This window comes from Triturus cristatus, chromosome 3_2 (assembly GCF_964204655.1).
Source record: "Triturus cristatus chromosome 3_2, aTriCri1.1, whole genome shotgun sequence".
In the NCBI taxonomy this organism is placed as follows: Eukaryota; Metazoa; Chordata; class Amphibia; order Caudata; family Salamandridae; genus Triturus; species Triturus cristatus.
In genome coordinates, this window is record NC_140584.1 from 959,095,338 (window position 1) to 959,117,281 (window position 21,944).

General features: G+C 42.0%; 1 protein-coding gene across 3 annotated transcripts in view; it reads right to left on the minus strand.

Annotated features, from left to right (window-relative positions):
• HEATR6 (HEAT repeat containing 6) overlaps positions 1 to 21,944 on the minus strand; it is a 403,026-nt gene that overhangs the window by 231,582 nt on the left and 149,500 nt on the right. For all 3 annotated transcript variants that reach the window (XM_085649503.1, XM_085649501.1, XM_085649502.1), the window contains 4 exons: positions 13,275 to 13,481; positions 12,217 to 12,316; positions 11,699 to 12,057; positions 806 to 928 (listed from right to left, as the gene is read on the minus strand). In XM_085649503.1, the coding sequence (XP_085505629.1) occupies positions 806 to 928; positions 11,699 to 12,057; positions 12,217 to 12,316; positions 13,275 to 13,481 (789 nt within the window). The remainder of the gene's footprint in view (positions 1 to 805; positions 929 to 11,698; positions 12,058 to 12,216; positions 12,317 to 13,274; positions 13,482 to 21,944) is intronic.

The following is a 21,944-nucleotide window of genomic DNA, read 5'->3' on the forward strand; positions in this document are numbered from 1 at the left end:
TTCCTCCTTGCCCTCTTGTCTCTTAATGTCTCCCCTTTTCACACATGGGGCCTTTCACTGTGGTTCCCCCTTACTGTTTTGGTATATCCACAACTTATTTGATTTATATTGTTTTTCAGTGGTGCATGAAAGTGGTAACCTTCGCTATTCTTTGTCGTATAGCTGTGCATATTATCTTGTCATGCCGCAATTTTGTATTTTTGTTGTGCTCAAGCCTCAATAAAGGTTTTTGAAAAGTAAACAAAAAAAAAAAAAAAGGCTTCTTATAGGTCTAGAAGGATAATAGCTGCCGTTTCACACTGCTGAGGATCATCCGAATGTCTTCAGTTGCCTCTCTAAGGGCAGTTTCCGTGCTTTGGTTGGGTCTGAATCCTGATTGTGTGAGAAGCAGATGTTTGGCAGAGTTGTCAGTGAGGCGCTTGTTGATGACTTTTTTCCAGGACTTTGGCTGGGGAACAAGGAATATCAGTAGATAATTGGTGAATTTGGTCGGATCAGCTGAGGGTTTCTTTAGGAGGGAGTTGACGCCCCCATGTTTCCATGGTTCTGGTAAGGAGGCTGTACCAATGGAGGTGTTAAAAATAGGAGTGAGGGACCCCTATTTACTTCATCAAAGTATTACTGCTGAACAGCAGAGACATTGGTGAGTTGTCTCTGTAGTACAGCAGAGACATTGGTGAGTTGTCTCTGTACCTGTACCATTCATATCAAAGAAAGCAATAGTAAATTTAAAGGAGGAGATGGTTTCAGATAGAGTACGCTAAATCAGGCAGTTTTTCATTAATTGCATTTGCATTTGCCCTACCTTTGCACCATGAAGTTGAATAGATGGATCGGTCTCCTCCATGCACTTGCAAGCCACTTCTCCAAGCTCCAGTAAATAATTCTGGGCCAAGGTAAAGTATCCTTTCACGAGATGTGCCAACACCTACAAGGTAAAAGGAAATACATAAAATCACAAGAAAAACGACTAACACAAAGCACAACGGGAAGTGTAATTCACATGCTAGCTATTCATTCCATTGTACAGTTTAAGTATTTTCTTACTTTTTTCTGATTCACAGGTCATTAGTGAAATTACTCTTCTTTGCTACAGAAGAGAGCCAGCATATTTTGGAAAATGGATTAAGGCACTCCCCAATGATCTTAAAGTTGCCCATGTCAGATTTGAAGATCAAGAGAGAAACACACAGCTAAATAAATGTTTAGTAGGTGTGCTAGAGATATCTTAATCTAGTTCGATGAAGGCCTTTGTGGAGATGCTGCTATGAGAACTTATGCCTGTGACTGCATTGTTCGAGGTTTTCCTGTAGAACGGGAGCACAGGTCAATGGATTCTTAACTATGGGGACCAGGATTCCATTTTGAGAGCTGCAACGAAAAATAATGACCAGTTTTATGAAAACCATAAAGTGAGAATCTACACTGATTCTACAATTGTGATCCAGCATGTTCACTAGGAATACCAGGTATGCCATGTTGCACCCAAGCAAGGTTAAAGTAATGATGCAAGAAAGAACATTTGCTGAACCCTGAGCCCAAGTAATAGGTTGTGCCTCAGAATCCTTATTTTAAGCCATTCATTGTACACAAACTCTGCCTGCATAGGGAGTTTTTGCCAGAGTTGCTCATTCTGCTTTAACAATGAAGCTGGTGACAAACTGTGTTTACTTTACACCTGCAGCACCCTGTACTGCCCATGCACACTGACCTTGGCCGCAGGAGCAGTGGTCACCCCGGCTTCTATGGCAAAACTGCTGGGTTCCCTGCAGAGCCTCGACAGGCAGGCGAGAAGGGACGCCTCAGCCATAGCCGCAAAAGGAGATGGAGCAATGAGGAGAAAACCCTGAGAAAGTGAGCTGTAGTCCTACTCACCTTAAAACGCTTCAGAGCGGAATCAACTTTGTCCCCAAACAACGATCAGGAGAGTCCCATCAAAGGCATGTACATCAAGAAGGACTGGGCATAGCCATAAAACCCAGTCAATCGCAGCCACACATGTCACTGGATGGCAACACTGTTCCCTATGGCCTGACCAATGGAATCGGTGGTGTCCGAGCCAAAATGAATTGTGAACTTGGCTGCATGACGACCATCTTGAATTGCCTGAGATAGCACAGGACGAAGGTCTACAGGCACATCAGGAGGAATTGAGACACGGAATCCGAAAGTGTGTGAGACATTGTCCCAACAAACAGATGGCAATAACAGAGAAGAGGGCCAAGCTGGTAGAAGAAAAGACATGCTTAATTAATGTTTCCACTCACTTAGATTCAATCTCAGGTAGGAAATGTGATGAGATTAGAGCAATTGGCTGAAGCTTTCACCAATGGACTTTCTGGTGAGGGGTGCTGTGAAAGATAAGATAGGTCACCTGGAGCATGGTGACGGTGTGCAGCAATTTGTAGATTGGCCAAAGCCCCCAATAAGGTATCCGCGAGTGCATCATTGAAAGGAAGAAAGGGCTCCAAAGAAGTCTTCCCCAGTGAAGGATCTCAGTCAAGCCATTCATCCTAACCTCCAAGGTGGGGAGCTGGAGGTCAATAACTTCATATGCATCACCATAGAAAAGGAAGCAGATAACTCTGGGATTGGTCAGTGGGAGGAAAGAGAACTGTCTCCAGGAAGTTATTAAGGCTACAAGGCACTTCTAAGTCCTCGTACCAATTATCATCCTGGTAGGGCTGAATGGACTCATTTCCTGAGTCAGTCATTATACAAACCTGTCCCAAACATAGGGTGCAGAGAGTGATGTCTCCCCTGTGGCAAATCAACTTGGGGATGTGGCGCCTCAAATGGATTAGGACACAACTTCAGTTGAGGTCAGACCAGCATTGGATAGAACTAGCAGGGCTGCCTCCTCTAGTATCGGTGAAGTCGACACTGGCATCAATGTGCCCGGGGCGGCGTGGGTTGCAGTGCCAGAAGCGGTGTCGGGACAAGAGTATCAAGCAAGCCTGGCTCAGAGGGTCCAACTTGAGGTGAAGGAGCCCCTGCTGGCGGTATCCCAGGTGGTAGGTCTCATGGCTCCTTGGGGCCCTTAGGCATGCTAGAGGAAGTCAGCTGGGATCCAAAGAGTCAGAGCATGGCTGCACGGAACTCTTCAATCTGATTGTGCAGGAACCAGTTGAGGAACCGGCTCCGAAGCTGGCCGTCTTAGGGAGCAAGATCGAGAAGGTTGGCGCCGCTCCCGCGTCTGCTCTTGCAAATGAGTTGCACAAGGGAGCGAAATCCAGCTACAATTTCTTTAACTTCCCGGAAGATTTTGAGCGTAACTAGGACCAGCCTATGGAGTAGCTCCGTTGACTCCAGGAACGGGACAGAGATTGAACTAGGACGTGGGGTATGACCTGGATTGGTCGCAGTGAGAAGTCCTCTTATGCTAGGTGACGTAAAGTTTCATGACATGTTTCCAGATGGCCTTCTGGTTCATCGACATGCAGGCGCTGCAGGTCTTGGTGTCGTGACCTGCTCCCAGGCACCACAGGCACACCTGATGGGGATCCGTCACAGACATCTGTTTGCGACATTCCCTTTACAGGCTTAAAACTGGTAGTTTTTGGGGAAGACATTTGTTACACACTGAAGAAGTTGTCTGAGGTTATGTCTCAGAGAAGACACGAAGACAGTTCTGGATTTAATTCTAGAAGCGTGGAAAGAAAGGAACTTAACATCAGCACATGAGAGTGGTGCCTATATAGGCTCCACAGGCCCTTTCCAGAGCAGAACGTTATCAGTGCTAAGCTGTATGGCGCTAGCTTTCAGCATGTAGAGGTACTGCTGAAACGTTTTCAGATCTAACATGACACTAAGGGAATATATGATGGGGCAGGAATCTGCGGCTAGAAGTCTATCAGAAAGAGGCATCAGGATCTTTGCACATATGCACTTTCCCCGATGATAATATTTTGCTTTATCTTAAGCAGCCCCAGGACAACGTAGTAGCTATAATGTATGACATTGGCATATATGGACTTTACTTTGGGCTATTTAGTAATTGAACAGTGTTAGAGCCTCTTACCTCCAGTATGCAAAAGATCCTGAAGTTGTACCCATTATAAAGGTCTCCCTCATCTTTATGATACTTTTGAGTTAACAGCTGCTGAGACCCGAAAACCTTATAAGAAATGTCAGCACTGACAGGACTGGAGTTCAAAGTTAAAAATAAGATATGGTTGCATATCTCTCATCAAGATGATAGTATCATCCAAGCTGTTCTATATCTTCTAGGTCGCTCTCATCATTGTCCCCAGTAGTTCTTTGAGTGTCAGCATTCCACTAAAATAAGGTTTGTATAGCCAGATGCGTTTTTGCACCATATAAAATTGGTGGGCTCAAAGTGCCCGAATGAGAGGGATGTGAGCATATGGTGCAAGCACAATATGATTATTTTTGGTGCTAGCCAGTCAAGGATATATCAAATGGATTTGCTCATGGCTAAACTTACTGGATGTTGATGGCAGAAAGGCATAAACATATCTAGTCTTACTTCTATACATATCTGCTAACGAACAGCCTAGATTTTTATGCCGACTCTATGTGAATCCACTCTGGCAGTAGTACATGTTTATCAGCCTCCAAAACTGTGTACTAAGAATTATGAGCTCATCGAGTTGTGTGGTTGTATGGTTACTGATCTCTTTACAATGTGTGCCACCTGTTGCTATTCTTTGTTTAAATATATAAATGAAGCTTAACAAAATACATTCTACTAAAATCTTTGTATCCACAAGGTGAAATCGCACTACTGAACAGATGCTACATCACATACCTAGTTTGACTTGATTTCCCACATTCCGTATGTGGAGATCCAAATATGGTTTCTTTAATACTCTGTAGTTGACCTTCGGCAACATTATCACATTATATAAAACTCTAAATAAATCTATGCATGTGTTCAATTTTATCTTGCTGGCATGCTTGGGGCCATATCTAAAAGAGATTGCTGTACAGAAAAGGGCATCTGTTAACAATCACCATTCACCTAGTTCTCTTCAACAGCATTAAGGAATCCTGCTATCAAACTAAATTACTACACCGGGACAAACAGCCTGTCATATAAATCACCACAAAGTCCTCAAATTACCATACCTTTTCCTTTGGTCACCTAAAGCTTTTAAAGTCGTTTTTACTAGATTTTTAAAGATAAATTCATTAATACCTTTTAAATAAACCACCACACAGAGGTCCTCTGAATCAGTCCATGACAATTCAGCATAGTATATATTGTGTCTTCAAAACATGTAGCTTTTAAGGGGTGAGGTGTGAAGAGGAAAAGGAAGAAGAGCAGGCAGTAGGATATCGGATCAAAACCATGTTTTCAAAAGCCTTTTCTCCTCTGAAGTGCTCCTTTACAGTGCCACTTTTGTGCCAAATGCAAACTGCATAATGTAACCCTACAGTAAAGCCACCTTTTATTGTGCCTGTAAGTATTATTACTTATGAAAAGAAAACTTGGAGTCAATAAACTTCCCATCGTCTCTAAACTAAGGGGGTCGGTGGCTCCGAAGGCATCTTCAGCTTCTCAACTTTAATAGGCTTTAAAACCCTTTTGAAATAGCAAGTAAACGTCCCAAGAACGTCCTTTAGAGAGCAGTGTTTCTATTTTACACACAAAAAAAAGATATTCAGTTAAATATAAAAGGGTCGGCCATCTTCTCCAGGTAATATTCATAAGCTGCCACAAAATTAGGGCTAAAATTAAAAAGCAACCACAAATAGAATAGGATTTAACATTGTATAGTGTGTCAACTGTTGTGGGAGTAATCGTACAGTAATAATAAGGAAGGCAACAAATTTGATTTTGTAATATTCCGTCGTACACTATTTGGCAAAGTACCTAGCTGCTGAGAGGCAAGGAGGTAAGACAAACCAGTAATCATTTATTATTGATGACCGAGTGTCTGTTCTCATAACGCAGTGTTTGAGATCAGGTTATATCTGAAATATAAGATTTAGAATCCATTACCTAATAAAAACGCTCAGCCCCAATGATAGATTGGAAATAACATCATCTAACCACAGCCATTACTGACATTGCATATTTACTCCTGGTGTCAGGAATATTAATGGACATCAGCACCACTTTGTAAAGCCGCTGTTACAACTAGTAACCACATTTGCTTGGCAATACAAATAGATGAGAAAGCTGCACACTAGTGTGATACACACACTGTGCATATCGGAGAGCAGAGAAAGAGGCAACTTACACTTTTGCACTGCACTGTTTTCCCATTTCAACAAAAGATATGGTGACCTTGTATTGCTGAAAAGAACGTGTGTATTAAAAGGTTTGTATGACAATGATTTGTCTGAATTTATTATACAAATTGTAAAATAGCTAGCACGTAGCTGCTCCAATAACACAACTTTAAAAACAGGCATTGTAATGGACAACAAAAATATATTTTTTGCAAATTGAAGTAGATATATACTCAACGTATCACTGCTGGTGACATAGTGCTCCGTAACTAGTATCACTCGTGATTAAAAAAGAAATTCTAATCTGAATAGTCAAAGCTTGAAAGAATAAAAGTTTTCCCAAGTGACAAGAATTTAATCGCTGATGTAGGTCAGCAGCACAGAGGTCATAGTGAGAACCTTTTAGCGTTCCCTGAACTCTGCAGACGTCTAGAACTACAGCAGACCACAAGACGCTTTTTAATTTGCCAGGAGATTAACTGCCTATGTATTTTGGTCCAACTTTCGTCCAGTGGGGATATAGGTAGCCATAGAGCTTTCTAGCTCTTTAGCTGGCACAACAGAAGGAGTAATGGGTGTATCTCTAGAGGGAGGGATGTGTTTGAGAAAGTAGATATCAGAGAAGTCTGTATTAAAAAAACGACTGATTCTGTCAACCGGCGGTCTGTATAAGTAGGCTCTTTAACTATTCCACAAACTGCTCCAAGCACTGCCAAACTCGTGTCTAACAGAAAAACCCTGGTTGTGAATGGACCAGACAAGAAAATGTTGTTCTGGCAATGTGTGATGCCACAAAGACTTCTGGTTCCGATGAGGGTCACAAAGGTTAAGCAAAATTATATTGTTCTTAAAGGGAACAGGACAATCCTAAAATAGATTTCCCTTAACATACCCCACAGATCATTTATCACGAGTTTGGCATATCCCACAAAGAGTTGAGGTTTCATAGCTTCATGAGCTTATTTCATCCCAGTATACTGGCAAGGTGCTAATCAACAAGAAGGTGGTAAATGCCGCTAGTCCAAGGGCACTAACTCCAAGACACAAATGTCTTATGTGTGAAAAAGTAAGCATAATCGTTGTTCAAATTGTTATATTAAACAAATCTTTTCATTTGGTTTAGAAATGCCAATGGAATTAAGTCTATAAGTTATCCACATTGCATTCCACACATCACACCAAACACTGTATGGGAAACACACACTACATTCCAAAAAAAACGTTAAACTTGATCACTGAAAGCACAATGTCGTATTACCCTGTATCAAGAAAATGTCCAAACCTGACCTCTTTAATATATGTAACCAGTCTCCAGTAAATCTACCAGTGGTCAGAGTCTGTTGGCACCCAAAAGGAAAACATTTACGGAAATGTTGTCCTACTCAGAAACCTGCAGTTTATTTTCAGTTTCCATTGTAGTTTAAAGGAAGCACAAGCAATACAATCTTTCATTAAGGTTTTTGGGAGAAGTAGCTTCCAGTAGGTCAATCAAGAGTGCCTTTGGAGTAACTTCTTTTGTGAAACTTCCATTCTTTAAGGGTTTCAAAATTTGGAAATGTATTTAGTGTGTTATGTCCTCAAATCCGCATCATGTTGAGCCAGTGTGGATTTCTTGTTCTTCAAATGGACATTGCTCCAATGTTTCATCCTCCTTATTTTAGCTTTGTGAGTTGTTTTACCTATATCCAAAAGCACACACAGGCACCTATAGATTGCACAGAATGTTTCTGAGCACACTGCAAAGTCCTTTCAATTACTGGCTGTGCCTAAAAGGGGAGATGTGTTATGTACACTGCAACACTGAAAACAGTTCAAGCACAAATGTACCTTTGCTTAGCATTCTTTAGATGTTCTGTACATTGCAGTCCCCTTATGAATTACAAGACTTTTAAAGTTTGTACATCTTTGATAAGCAAAGAATGTCTAGTCCTTCAATAAATGATTTGTTCTCTCATCTCTTTAAATTAGACACGTTTACTGATAAGTCTTTTTATATGATGAGATTCAACTATTTCACTATGAACAAGTATTTCGATTTAGGTTTTTGGAGAGTAAATCCAATCTTTTCAATGTTGAGTTGTTTTGCAAAGTTTCATTGATTACATTTTAAAGGGTCTCATTTCTGCTGAAATTTCTGGCACATTTGCCCCTTATCAGCTTCATGAAATTTGCAGCCAATGTTATGCGTCACATAATAATGAACTGCAAGCATAGCAAATCTTTTTTTCATTGCGAATGGGTGGAAACTCGAGAAGCAAATAACATTATTCAAGAAAAAAATGATTAGAAATATATTTTTTTTGTAAGTTTTCTTTTATTTGCACATCCACGTAATGCATTGCTACAACACTGATTTCTGTGGTACCAGGCATTTTGGATTATGGTTCAATGCTTAAATATTCTCTTCTAACTCAATATTATTTCCTCTCTATAGAATGAATACGGTATCAATGTACTGTAAATACACTGTGAAATGCTTAGACCGTTTCTCTTGTGTTAAAATATTACCTTAAAACTCGTACACAAACAGGTTTGAGAATGATGGGGCCGCACTGGCCTGAAATGACACTGATTTAGACAGAACTGTTTTTTCACCTGAAGTAATTACCAATTAAAGATCATGTGTATCAGGAGTAACACAACCTCTCTCTTGCGCTAGGGATACCTTTCATTTAGATGTTCCATTCAATAGCTTTAATTCCTTACTGGTTACCAATAGACATATGGTGATTGTGTATCTTGAATGAACAAGATGACAGAAATCTATAACATAACGCTTTCTAATTTTTCATGAAAGCGAGTTGTGACCTGTGTGTGTGCTCATTATGCTATGTATTCCTTAGTCTGAGATGTCCCTCAACATTTCTCATACGTAAAGTTCATGGCCTCCAAAAGTATCAGAGAACCAGCTGCGTCAGTACCTTTTATAGTTTTGCTTTTGTTATTTGTGTTTGGGCAGAACCAAGCTCTTTATTAAATGTTTTCTCTCATCTGCCTATTTCCAAAATGTATTCTAAATTGTGGTAACCACTAAAGACTCAACATATAGAAGTAATAAGGAATAAGTATTCTTCCAAAAGGAACCATCTGGATTGTATTACTAGAACTAAATCTCACAAAGGTTTTTAATAAAGATGACTAAGTTACTAAACTTCGGTAACGCCTTATCTGGTAGAAACTCTATCTCGCAGCATATTCCTTACCTTATAATCATCCCAAGGCGTCAGACTGGATTCGGAAATCTTTTGTAAGCAGTACCCTTACGTGTTGGTAGGTGGCGCTGTTCGGCTCCACGTGGCAATGTCAGAGCGGAAGTTATGTGCGCTGTGTCTATATAGGTGCCCCCCAATGCGCTAACGTCCATTTCTTTTCATGACTTTCCACGCTAGGAGTGCAGAACCACGAAGAACACTGACCATTTGTAGAAAAACTAGGGCCCTGAAAGGGGAACAGCCCAGTCCATAGAAAGGCGTTCACAGGGCAGGGAGGAAGGGTGGGTCGGTAAGGAATCTGCAGCTAGAGAGTCTCTACCAGATAAGACTTTACCCAAGGTAAGTAACTTAATAATCTGAGAAAGGCTTCTAGCTTCAGATTCATTACCTTAGAACAGATACCCAAGCAATACCTCCCCGAAGGTGGGTCTGCAAAACAATTTCACACCAAAAAGTCCTGAAGGACTGAACAAAGAAAGTGACCAACCAGACTGCCCAGGCAGTAGTACTTCATGAATGTGAGACCCATGTTGCTGCATACAACCTTAAAGCCAATTGGTCCTCAAACAAACCTTGATCATCCAAGGTCTCCCTTTTCTATACTCATCAAGTTTTTCTAAGTGTTTCCCTGAGCACTGTTGCTTCCGACTAAAACGCAAAGGTGGAAAAAGAAAATAACCTGAAGATACTGCTGAGATGTGTGGAGCCTTAGGAACATATGGTTACAGTCACAAGCATTTTACATTTCAGACATGGCCGTGGGGCAGACCGAACAGCTGGCAAAAAAAAAAAGCATACAATTGCAGACCCACGTTACCTTGAAGGGGGATGTTCATCATATCCATCTATAAATGATTCACATGCAAAATTGGAATAAAGCTTTTAGCAAAAAATGCAATTTACTTAGTGTCTGACAACCTTGTTCACATAAGCCGAAAGATATTTGGATCTACAACCAGTCTAGACGGATCTCTTAACTGTGGCTGGGGAAAGGCAATAGGGTTCCAGAGCCTGTCTAAAGGTATTCTGAGAGAGGTTGTTTGAACAATGTTAAAAGGCACAATGATTTTAAACGCATTTGGGCCCACCTGGGCAATTGGGGTTCAGTTCAACATGCCTAAAAATCTACAAAAAATATACATTTTATTGAAATATCCCACATATCAATAAAATGTATAAGAGTCACTTGGCCAATCCTTGGTGGTTGGCAGCCATAGTAAATGTTAGTCTGTGAAGATGGTCTAGAACTGATGCACAAAAAGGCCCACGAAATACAGCTTACATATTTAGAGTCCAACCTCCAGATCTAGTTACAGTGTAATAATATTATTAAGTGGTCCAAGTACAAACCGCCACAAAGATACAAAACAACCACTGTCTGGTAATAATTTGGATATTGTTTATATAGTGAGAGATTGCCTGGACCTTGAATCATACTGAAAATGGATTGGTGTTGCATAAAGCAGAAGAAGTGTGAAACAGAGTGTTTTGAGAAAGTACACAGTTGCCCTGTTGACTGGGCAATGACTGGCCGAAAACTGAGAAAGAGGTTAATTATTGTGTTTTGGGTGGACAAGGAAGGATCTCTGGGACAATGTGTAAACATATCTGCCAAAAAAAGAATACTAGAAAGAGGAGATGATCAGGTTGGTGGCATATCACAGTATGATATATGTGGTGCTTGTCCACATATGGGAATTGAATATCTTCGGCATCATTGGCAGCCTTGCTGAGGCTTAGAGCATGGTTGGGAGGGACTGTACTGCAAGGTACCATTTTTGTGCACAGAGCAGTGTTAAAATGTGCTCTAATGTGAGGAGTTATTGGTGCTGTAAAAGAGGGGTCCTGCACCACTGAAATAGTACAAGTTTGGTTAAAGGTGTGTTAATAGAATAGGGCTACACCCACTTTGTATTCATTCCTTTCCTATATCTTATACAGTCCACACCCAATATCCCCTTTAGCTTTACACCATACACATGTGTGGGCAGGGAATACAACAGCCAGAACATTATCGTTAATGCATACACACTCAATAATATACCCAGTTCACACTGAACCAAGATTTGTGCATGTGGTTTATTGCCGTTTGATGTTAGCCACAGGATGTCAATAAAAATGTATGGGTAAAAAATAAAATTGAAAAGACTTAATGGAAAATGTTACACAAATCTCCTTACACCACTCCCAATACAAAATATGAAAATATGAAGTCTAAATTATTATTTACCGTAGTTAACACCTATAAGACTAAATCCTAATGTTTGATAATCACAGCAATGTACCTGTAAGGATTCCAAACGCACAGGTGATGGTTCATATACACTTCCAGATGTAGGGCTAAGATCGCCGTCTGACAGGGAATCTTCTTTGGGTTGCACCACTATTGAAATACACAGACGTATGAGCCAGCACGGCTCTGTAGGCAAGTTATCAAACGTCTGCGTAGGCTCTCCTTGGAGCTCTAAAAGTGGTGTCTTTCTCCACCATTCAGGATCATTTAAGCGTCGTGGGGTGGCGGTACCGCTGAGTGGGAACCCTGAAGAATTTGGCTGCTGCAGAAGCAGCTGCGCCTCTGGCAATGGAACTTGACTAGATACCATGGCCCCCAGTAGAGTGAGGCTGGACACGCGAACATTAACATCTGTCAACAAAGAATAAACATAGCTGCTCTGAAACAAGTAATTTTCAATTTAACATAAATGCTACAAGGCGGCTGTGTGCAAAAATACATCGCTGAACAAGAGATTATATATTGCATACATTCAATAATGTAGGGAGGAAAATAGAGCTGAACACAAACCTTTGTGTCGAATATAAGGCTTAATCTGGTTCCACACTCTTGTGAGAAGTCCAGGTTTTAAACGGTTGTAAGGCACATTCAACACCAAGTTTGCAAGGCACTGAAATTACATAAAAGCATGACAAATAACGCACCTGAATTTAAAGCTTATCACAATCATCAACTGGTAGAGAAAATGTTTTCAAAGGATGAGCTAAACTTAACTAATGATTAAACCTGGATTGTAAAAGACCAGCAATAATACATTGTAAAATAAATACACATAAAAGTACTACAACTTAAACACAAGTCACTAAAGTTAGTCTACCTCAGCTTGAATCTGTGGCTCATATGTGCGTAGAAAACTAATATTTCAAAACACTTCACTCCACTGCCTTGTTCCATGAAAAGTTTATCTTTAGCCCTGCAAACGGACTTGGTGAGGTCATGATACTGTACAGAGCAAAAAGATTGCAAGCTAAAGCAAAGATTCCTTATTTTAAATCAATTTGATCAGCCCCGGGACACTCTTGAGTAGCTGTTGTGGTTTATAAATGCCCAAATACCCACCTCAGCTAAGGAGTACATGAAGCAGTGAATCACAGAGCCTATTTCAGCATGTAGGGTTGTAGCTACAAAATGTGCATATCAGTAGCAACTTCATATAAGAGGATATTTCATTTAGTGGCCTAGGTTGCTTTCCTTACATAGGCAAACTTGGGCTCTAATACAAACCTTGGCACTTCACCATTGTAGTAAAGTGACCCCTTTTTGCATGGTTACCACCCACTTTTAGTATGACACATGATGCTCTTTTGACTTGGTGTGCCATGGGTTCCTGTCAATCAGGTTCCCATGGCCTGTGTTCTTTCACAAAGCTGTACGTTTGTACCCCCTATTGGCACATCCCAGGCCACAGGTAAGCCCCTTCCCAAACACGCAGTGCTTTATGTGAACCAATCCTCCAAGAACAAGTGCTGCATACATTAGCAAAGTAGTTAGTACCGAAAAAGCATGTACTGCACTGGGGCACTAGATCGTAAATCATGGTTTCACTGTTTACTCTAGAGAAGGCTTACCTTTATGACTTGGGTAAGTGTCTGTGAAGAAGACTCCGCCACCAGCGCCAGCAGCAGACATCTATGCAGCTCCCGTATACTGGAAGCAAGAGTCACAGAGAACGGAGTAAAAGCTCGTTTGTGGTCACTGGTATCTTCGGCAACTGAGAGAAACTGCTTTGAACCTTCTAAAATGGCAGACAATACTTGAAGGGCACAAGCACGGGTCTGAAACAGAAACAAGATTAAAATTACCTTTGTATTTCAAGGCGATAATTTCCAAGAACACAAGTGAATTCCCTCAGCCAGGATGAGCAAGAAAAGTACCAGGACTACTCATATACATCATAGGAGCCAAATTAAGATCATTTTTGAAAAAACCCATCTCATACGGCTCAGAATGTTAAATTAGAGTCTGGCAACATTCCCAATTTTAAAATCCCTCCCTTTTATACCCTTGCATGACTAAATGCTCAATTAAAGCTGTTGCTTGTGCTGCCCAGACATTGAAGGGGGTATCCTAGTGGGTAGTGCTACATGACTGTGGAAACAGGAGACCCATATTTGCAGATACATGAGCTTGGACAAAACACTAAGCTCTCTGACTTGGTTTTCTCCTATCCGCCATAACAGAGTTACTTAGAAAAAAAGATGACATGTCAATATCATCCATATTAACCACTAAATGAAACAATGGACAACTAACCAAAGAGTATACAAAAATACAAACACCTTATGTGAACTAATCGAGGTATTACTTTACATTAATTCTAGTGCAAGTAGGACTAAATCAAAAATGTAAACATACGGCTTCCTAGTAAGTTTTAATCCGGTTATAAAAGATGTAAAGAAAAAGTGCTGAACTCACAAATAAGAATACAAGGACCCCTTTTAATCAACCTCACACATATTAAAAACAGAGTCACCCTATTAGGATTCAAATCTGTACTTTGCAGCAGACTTATTTCAATGGCAGTTTTATCACACTGGTTTAAAGAAGAACTTCAATTATTTACTTCTGAACTATTTAAAGTACCTTTTGCTACAGCCCTTTCAATGTGAGTTGTTCCTTTACTTTCCAGCATTGGAGAGGTTAAAAACGTACTTTGACAATCACCTGGGGAAGTCTGTGGGTTAAATAGCCCAGAATTCCCCAGTTATGTGTGCAATGTTTCAGACATCCAGAATTACACACACCACCATATTGCAGAAACAATGGTATCAGAGAGGTATAAAAGACGTAGAACATTTCCTAGATGACATTAGGTTTCAAAGGAGTAAAAGAAACGCAACAACAAAGATGTTGAAGGACAAAAAAGGCTATAACATAAGTGTTCAGAGATCCTCTATCCAGATAGTAGAACAGTATTCAAAGATATTCAAAAGGAAATTCATATACTAGAGCAGTGCATTCCAAATCTTTAAAACCACAACCCGATTTTTAGAACAACAAACCTACCCTTAACGAATATGAGGTGGGGGAGACTTTTTAATATAAAAGTAGAGATGCTTTCAAAATGCAGTGAATTAGCAAAATAACACTCTTTACAATTGTTTGCATTGTTCTCTGTAGGAAGCGGAGTTCCCCCCCACCCACACACTTTTAGCCACCATTTGAACTGCTAGGTGCTGGCATTGTGACTCAGACAGTGCACTGAGGCCTGCTAACCAGGATCAAGTGCAGGATTGTGGAATTTAATAAAATTTCTACTTGTCCATGGGGCATGTGGCTTCATAAATCTACTTGTCCTGTCACAAAATCCACTTGTACCTTTGGTGCCATGTAGTGCGGTGACAAATTATGGGCGCAATCTCATTAAATAAGAGCTCTGATATAGCCTCTCTGATTATGCCAGGGCTCATACCATAGTAGGGTTTGAATACTTGCCATCTCCTTATGTTGCCACATTTCCGCAGTTCCACATACTGAGGCTGAATGTAGTGGTAAGCAATAGTTCCCGGGTTATAATGCCCTTTTGAGTCTGTGCAAACCTACTACTATCATGTGTTAAGGGTTTCAACAACTCTTCTCTAATCTTTTCCCATACTGAGAAATGTTGGAAATGTACTCCTGACAATGGCAGACGTAAATCTTCTTTCAGAGTTGGGAAAAAAGTGGTTGGAGGGAAAGTGAACTTGCAAACACTCAGATTTTTGCATGAGCAAATCTACACATGCATATGTGCTCATACTAAAATTCAGTTCCCAAATATTTTCTAGGAGTACTATTTCTTGTCCTCCTTCTGTAAATTCTTGGGAATTCACGAAAGCCGTATAGCTGCACTTAATGCAAGGACATATACCTTGCATTAAGGAGACTTTCTTTAATAATTGGGTCACTAATTTGGTCTGGCACCGACCATGACATTTTGAGTTTATTAAAATTCTGTCTCTCTCTGTATCAGCTGGCTTCACTGTGAGTGACAGCATTCTGCTCTTTCACAAGGAGCATATCTGCACACAAAGTAGTTTTGTTCAGTGCCAGTAACTACTGTGGCATTGTGTGCAATGTTTGTTGTAATGACGGGGGCCCAGCAGCTCCCACACCAGTAAGGTTTTACAAAAACCATGCCAAAACAAATCACACACTGACAAAACTAAAAAGCTGACAACCAATTTCAGATCTACAGGCTTTGCCAGTGCTTGTTTTTTTACCATAATCTTATTGAAACTGGTTACACTGAATTTCTATTATGAATATTTTTGGGAAATACTAGCATGCGTCAACACATGTTACTAAATGATGCTGCAAAGAAATGGTACCTGAAATTTTACAGAAGATTAGCAAAAAGTTTTTACCTTCTTTAATTGTTTTATGAACATTTTACTTTGAAACCAAAGAATCATCAATCTTGCTTTCAAGCCCCTGCAAATATTTGCATCAAAACGTGTGAACACATTTTTATACTGGAAACACTGTCAGTAGGGTAGTCAGAGTTTACAACATTTACTTCGAGCACTCAACCCAATACTAAAGGTTTTCAATTAATGAACCATAATTACAAGTTCGAACAGCATTAACATATGGACAAAAATATTACCTTAACTGCAGACAGTGCCCTTCCCTGTTCCATAATGTGGTACTGCAAACTGGCAGCCAAAGGGTTTGTGCTGCAGGGGGTTGGGCCTACTTGTCTCAAGGACAAAATACACATGAAAACGTGCTGCCCTTGACCCCAAACAATATGTCCTGGGTGTTGGGCTATAGGAATTCCACATCCCTGCTAGTGCCAGCATTCTTTACCCTAAAACAGGGAACGTCTAATTGTAACCATACTGGCATGGACTTTAGCGACTCTGTAAGTCCCTAGTAAATGGTGACCCTGGCTGGTACTGAGGGATTGGGTACTAAAGAGGGTTCCTAAAAGCTGCACCATGTCTTATGCCACCGTAAGGGACCCACACCCAAAACGATTGCAGGCTGCCACTGCGTACTGTGTACCATGATGCAAACTATGAGTGAAAACACAACATGGCACACTTAACTGTGTGCCATGCCAAAGTCACTGAATGTAATAAATGCAAGTCACTCCTACAGCAGGTCTTGTAGCCCTAAGGCAGGGTGCATTATATTGCAGGGCATAGCTGTCTGAGCAGATATGCCCCATGGCTGTCTAGTTAAATTACTAGATTCAACAAGTGAACAAGGAAGCCATCTTAAGTACATGTACTGGGAACTAGACATTAAGAGTTTCCCATCTACATGATGGCTACACGGAAAATTCTGGTGTTTGCTTAATACATCTGATGCCAGTACTAGATTTATTAGAAGGTGAACTACGATGGCACCTTAGAGGTGCCCTCTTTAACCTTACTAGTCTTCTAGTGTGCTGGCTGACTAGATCCTTGCAGCCTCCCACCAGACGCATTTCTGACCCTCTACAGGTGAGAGCGTTATCACCTCCTTCAGCAGGATGGCTAGTTAATCTACATACCAAGAACAGAGGCTTCAAAGCCTTTGCCACCTTTAACATGTGACCAGCCTTCCTACAGACATGGGAGATGCCACCCCCTGCCACGAGGCTCATTCGGCACCAGGACAGGCGGAAATTAGCTATGCAAGGAGGTGTGTTGCACCTCCAGGCTGTCTGAAGTGAACACGAAAATTAGGATTCCACCATCTTGGTTGTGGTAAATTAGGAACTCTGGGACAGGGCTATGCCCACTCCCCACAGGATGTGGTCATATAGGGGGCGTAGTGACCCCAAGAGTAAGTATCCCATTGGCTAATACCCTTCACTCCCCTTAATGCCTCTAAGTTCAGTATTTAGGTTTCCCCCCTACCACTAGGAACTCGGATTCCCTTGACAAAAGAAGAAGGGCCAAGAAGAGCCGAAGAAGTGAGAACTGCGAACTGCAGGGGGACTTTGGCGCCAAACTCTGTATGCTCCTGTCCCAACAATCCCAACAACCTGACTCGTTCACCATTCTACTGACTACCGAGTCCATCGCTTCCTACCCTCTCTAAAAACAACTGTTTGTAAAACGTATGTCCTTGACCACACCCTTCGATATGACTTTAACGGCCTATGGCCAAGATATTGATCTGCTCATAAAAGTTGCAAATGGAACACTTTTGAGAGTGGGGTGCTGGCATGTGGGACCTGTCAAATAAACTCACAAGTCTTCTAAAAAAAATCTTGGTGTTGATTCCAGAGATGTTAGAAAATTTGAAACACCACTTCTTCAGTAGAGTATTGGGGAAGACTTCCTATCTAGTCTTCAAGTTAAAACGAGGAACAGTGGTGCATTTTCTAAAGAAAAAAAATATATATGTAATACTTACACGGAACTCTTCAGAAGGGCTTTGGAGTGTTATACATGAGCACCAGATTAGTCAGATTAATTTTATTTGAAGTGATTTTCCCAGAGCCAATGCCTGGATTCGGACATGGTTCCCCAGATCCAAAGTCAGCAGCTCTGGTAGTTAGGCCACATCCATATTTCACAATTTGTGTGAAAGGCATGCACAAGTTGGATGATCGTGTATGATCATGTATGGTGAGCACACTATCTGTTCAAATTACTTGGAGACATAATTCAGCACCTTTGCGCCAGTGTTGCTGGAAAATGTTCAGAGAGGGTGTTATAGCATCAGTGTTGCATCACTAGTCGTAAGGGTAGTGAAAACCTTACCTTCATACAAAGTGAAGCAAATGTATTCGGCAGGAGCGAGTTAAGGGTGTACTATGTAGCTGGTAGTGCATTTTGAAGCCCTGTGTAGGAAAGTGGGATCTCCATTATGGTTAATCCCACTTTTTGCTTGATGTAATGCTGTTTCTGACTAGTCTGACTGGGATTCTGCTAATCAGGGGAGAAATCTGTGATTTCTCCCCTAAATAAGTTTGGTAAGTACTTGGATACATCCCAGATTGGACACTGGTGTAACCTATTCAGTCCCTAATATATAGTACTAAGATACTGCTGCCGGCCAGAGACACATTTCTGCCCTCCTGCTGCTGAGCTCAGGAGAAGTAAGAGCAATAGGTATCCTGTCACAGGGAGATGTAACCACCTCCCAGACAGGGTTTAGTGTATTGGGGCAGGGTGGGAGCGCTTGCCAGCGCCACAGTCTGCGTGCAGGGCACACTTCCTGTCCTCCATGAATAGTCCAGCTCAAACCAGTTCATGGAGCCATTGGCTCCCGCTCCGGTGCGAAACTGGACAAAGGACAGGGGAATAACCTCTCCTATGTCCAGACCCTCCTTTGGGAGGGACCCCTGAATCGTCCCAACCCTTTCCTTAGGGTATTTAACGGCTTACTTGTGGATGGGTCCCTAGATTTGTCGTGGGACAAGATTCTTTTCAGACACCACTTCTTCGACCGTCTGGGCACTCTGGACTTCGCTCTAGGCATCAAGGCTGCAACCAGGAGGACTCCTTCTGCTCCTGATCTCCTCGACCTGCTCGTCTGCGGCAACGTCCATGCCTGTGCACCATGCAGGAACATTCCAAGGCCCGTGATTAGCCAAGACACCTGAAGGAATCTCCCTTGAAGTGAAGGAGTCACTTCCCTGCTTCTGCAGGCACCTCAACTAAGCTGACCGGTCTGCTGATCCTGAACTTCCACGGACTACGAAAGGCTCCGCAACACAGGTGGTGGTTCTTCACATCCCTCGAGGCCTGACCTGTCCTCTCACCAAGTTTGAGGCCAGTATCCCCCATCGGAGCCGCAGGAACTGAACACCTGTGCACTGCATCAACTTGCAGTTGCAAAGGCTTGCTGGCTTCCTTCCACCAAGATCTTCAGGCTCGAAGTAGCCCCAACCTCAAGCACCTCCAGTGACCAAGATCTTCTTCCTCACCGCAACACTTGCGTTGTGGGCCTGCTTCTTTGGTGAGCTGCGCGAGGTCCTCTTGTGACTCCAGTGCCTCCGGCCTGTGGGTCCTCTTGAAGGTCATATTCGTATTCTTTGGGCTCCCCTGATTGCTTAAGGCCTGCCCTGACTCCCCTCCTCGTGGCGAGTCACCTGTACCTTGCTAGTCCCGACACAGCACCTTCGCTTTCCATGTTGTTTGCAGTTGGCAAGTCTTGTTGGTGCTCATGACGGACACCGACCCTTCAACTCTCGACAGCCGACGTGGGACCGCTCTTGAATGTTTCCTGGTCTTCCACAGCGTCACCTGGTCTGCTCCAAGGTCACCGTCGGCTCTCCTCCAGCACCAGACATTGGTGGGCATTCGTCTTCCGTGCCTCCTGGTAACTTCCAAGTGGCATAGACTCTGTCCCCTCTGCTTTCAGGTACTTCTCAACTTGAATCCACCTTTGGGTTCCACCGGACATTTTCTACTTCTCAAGCAGCAGCATCTTCCTTAAGTCCTCCACTGGGTTTGACGGCGGTCTCCGACGCCACTTCACACCTATGCACCCGGCTCCCCTGGGCCAGGTGTCCTCGTTCCCAAGGTATCAATGGGTGGGGTGGCTCTCCAACCTTTTGTCTTCCACTGGGTTTCTTCAGGGTCCACTGGGAAGAGTTCTTCTACTTTGAAATTGCAACTGTGACTAACCCATTGACTTGCATTGATCCCGTGGTTGTGTTCCCACTCAGCACACGGCCTCGCAGGGGCTCCTGGTTACTTATCTTGGGTGGTTCCTTGGGTCACCAGTACTTCTACATCTTCTGAGTATGTCTTGGATCAATTCAGGGTTCGCATTCCACTAATTTAGTATATGGTTTGGTCCCCCCCTGGTGACCACTGTGGATTACGTGCTACTTACCGATTTCTATTGAAAAGTATTGTCTGCATCTCCGACTAGGAGCTACCTGTATGTGTTAGTGAGTGTTATATAATAAATACATATTTTTATAAATACACTGTGTGGTTCTTTTTCACTTAGTTTATATCAATAAGATTCTGTTCTGGTAAAACAAGCTGCTTTACATTCCTTCTGGACTAAGCCTGAAGGCTGCTCTCCACAGCTACCCCTTACTGAGCTTTCTAAGGTTGTCTAAGACCGCTAAAATCACCATAAGGGTCGTCTGGATTCGTGCAGGGTGCCCACTTACATAAGTGTATACCATATACCAAGCCAGTATTTCACACCCTCAATCATAAATATTACTAATACATTGTGCAGTAGCAGCACATTTTCCATTGAAATGGCCATTACATTTGTACGGTATACAGTTTTACTGATAAAACTACACAGCACACAAATGATAATGAGTGGGAATCTGGTTTTAGTGAATATGTATCATTAGGGCATCACCAAGTGAAAAACTCTAGATTTGTTTCCATCACATTTCAGAATTGCATAAAAGCGTGTTTCATTTTTCATTTCCTAATAGCTGATATATTCTGAAATCCGTGTACAGTGTATTATGGGTAATGCAGTTGTGTGGTACAAATAAAATACATCCTAAAACCTTTCTTTTCACACTTCATTTACCCCAGCAAGACTGTCACATAGTTCGCATAAAAACTTCTCACTTTGAATTCAGAGAAAGAAAAGTAAACACCAATTACCATGTTAAAAGAATAAGCATCAATTTGTCAGAAGACATAGCCTGATATTTGACGCACAGCAAATTTGCTAAGAAAAATACAAAATGTAAAGGCATCTTTTTTGCTCCTTTGTGACCTACTAGAAATCAGCTGGCGACCCACCAGTGGATCACAACTAGGGGTTGGAGGAACTCGCAGAGTTTCACTCCACAGAGTTACATAGAGATTCTGCTGAGTTCTGCGAGCAGGCAGAATTGGCACATGGTGCTGCTTCTTTGCTGCCACTCGAGTAGATTTTCTACTCAAGTGGCAGCTTTCTCACCACGAACGGTCGCGACTGCCCGCATTGAGAAAATCTCGCCCGGTGCCATCCTAGCATCAGAAAAATCGCACTAGAGGAAGCCAATTCTCGCTCATGTTGGTGAACTGCATGCAAAAATAGCCTTCACCACGCAGCAGTTGGCGGTGTTTTGCCGGAACTCTGCATTTGAGTGGGCAAAATTCCGCCAGCAGAGCAGAATTTATCGTCCACCCCTAGTTACGATCAACAGTTTGTGAAACATTACACTAGAGAAGGGAAATGTTACATACCAGTAACCATATGTTTGTAGCTAATCCTGTTGCACTTCCACATGCTACACACACTCCTGGCAGCAAGTGTTGAGTTCAGAATTTTACTAGGTGATTTTTAAAAGTATTTGTTTTTGCCTACAGACCGGACTGAATAACTAATGATCTGATCTC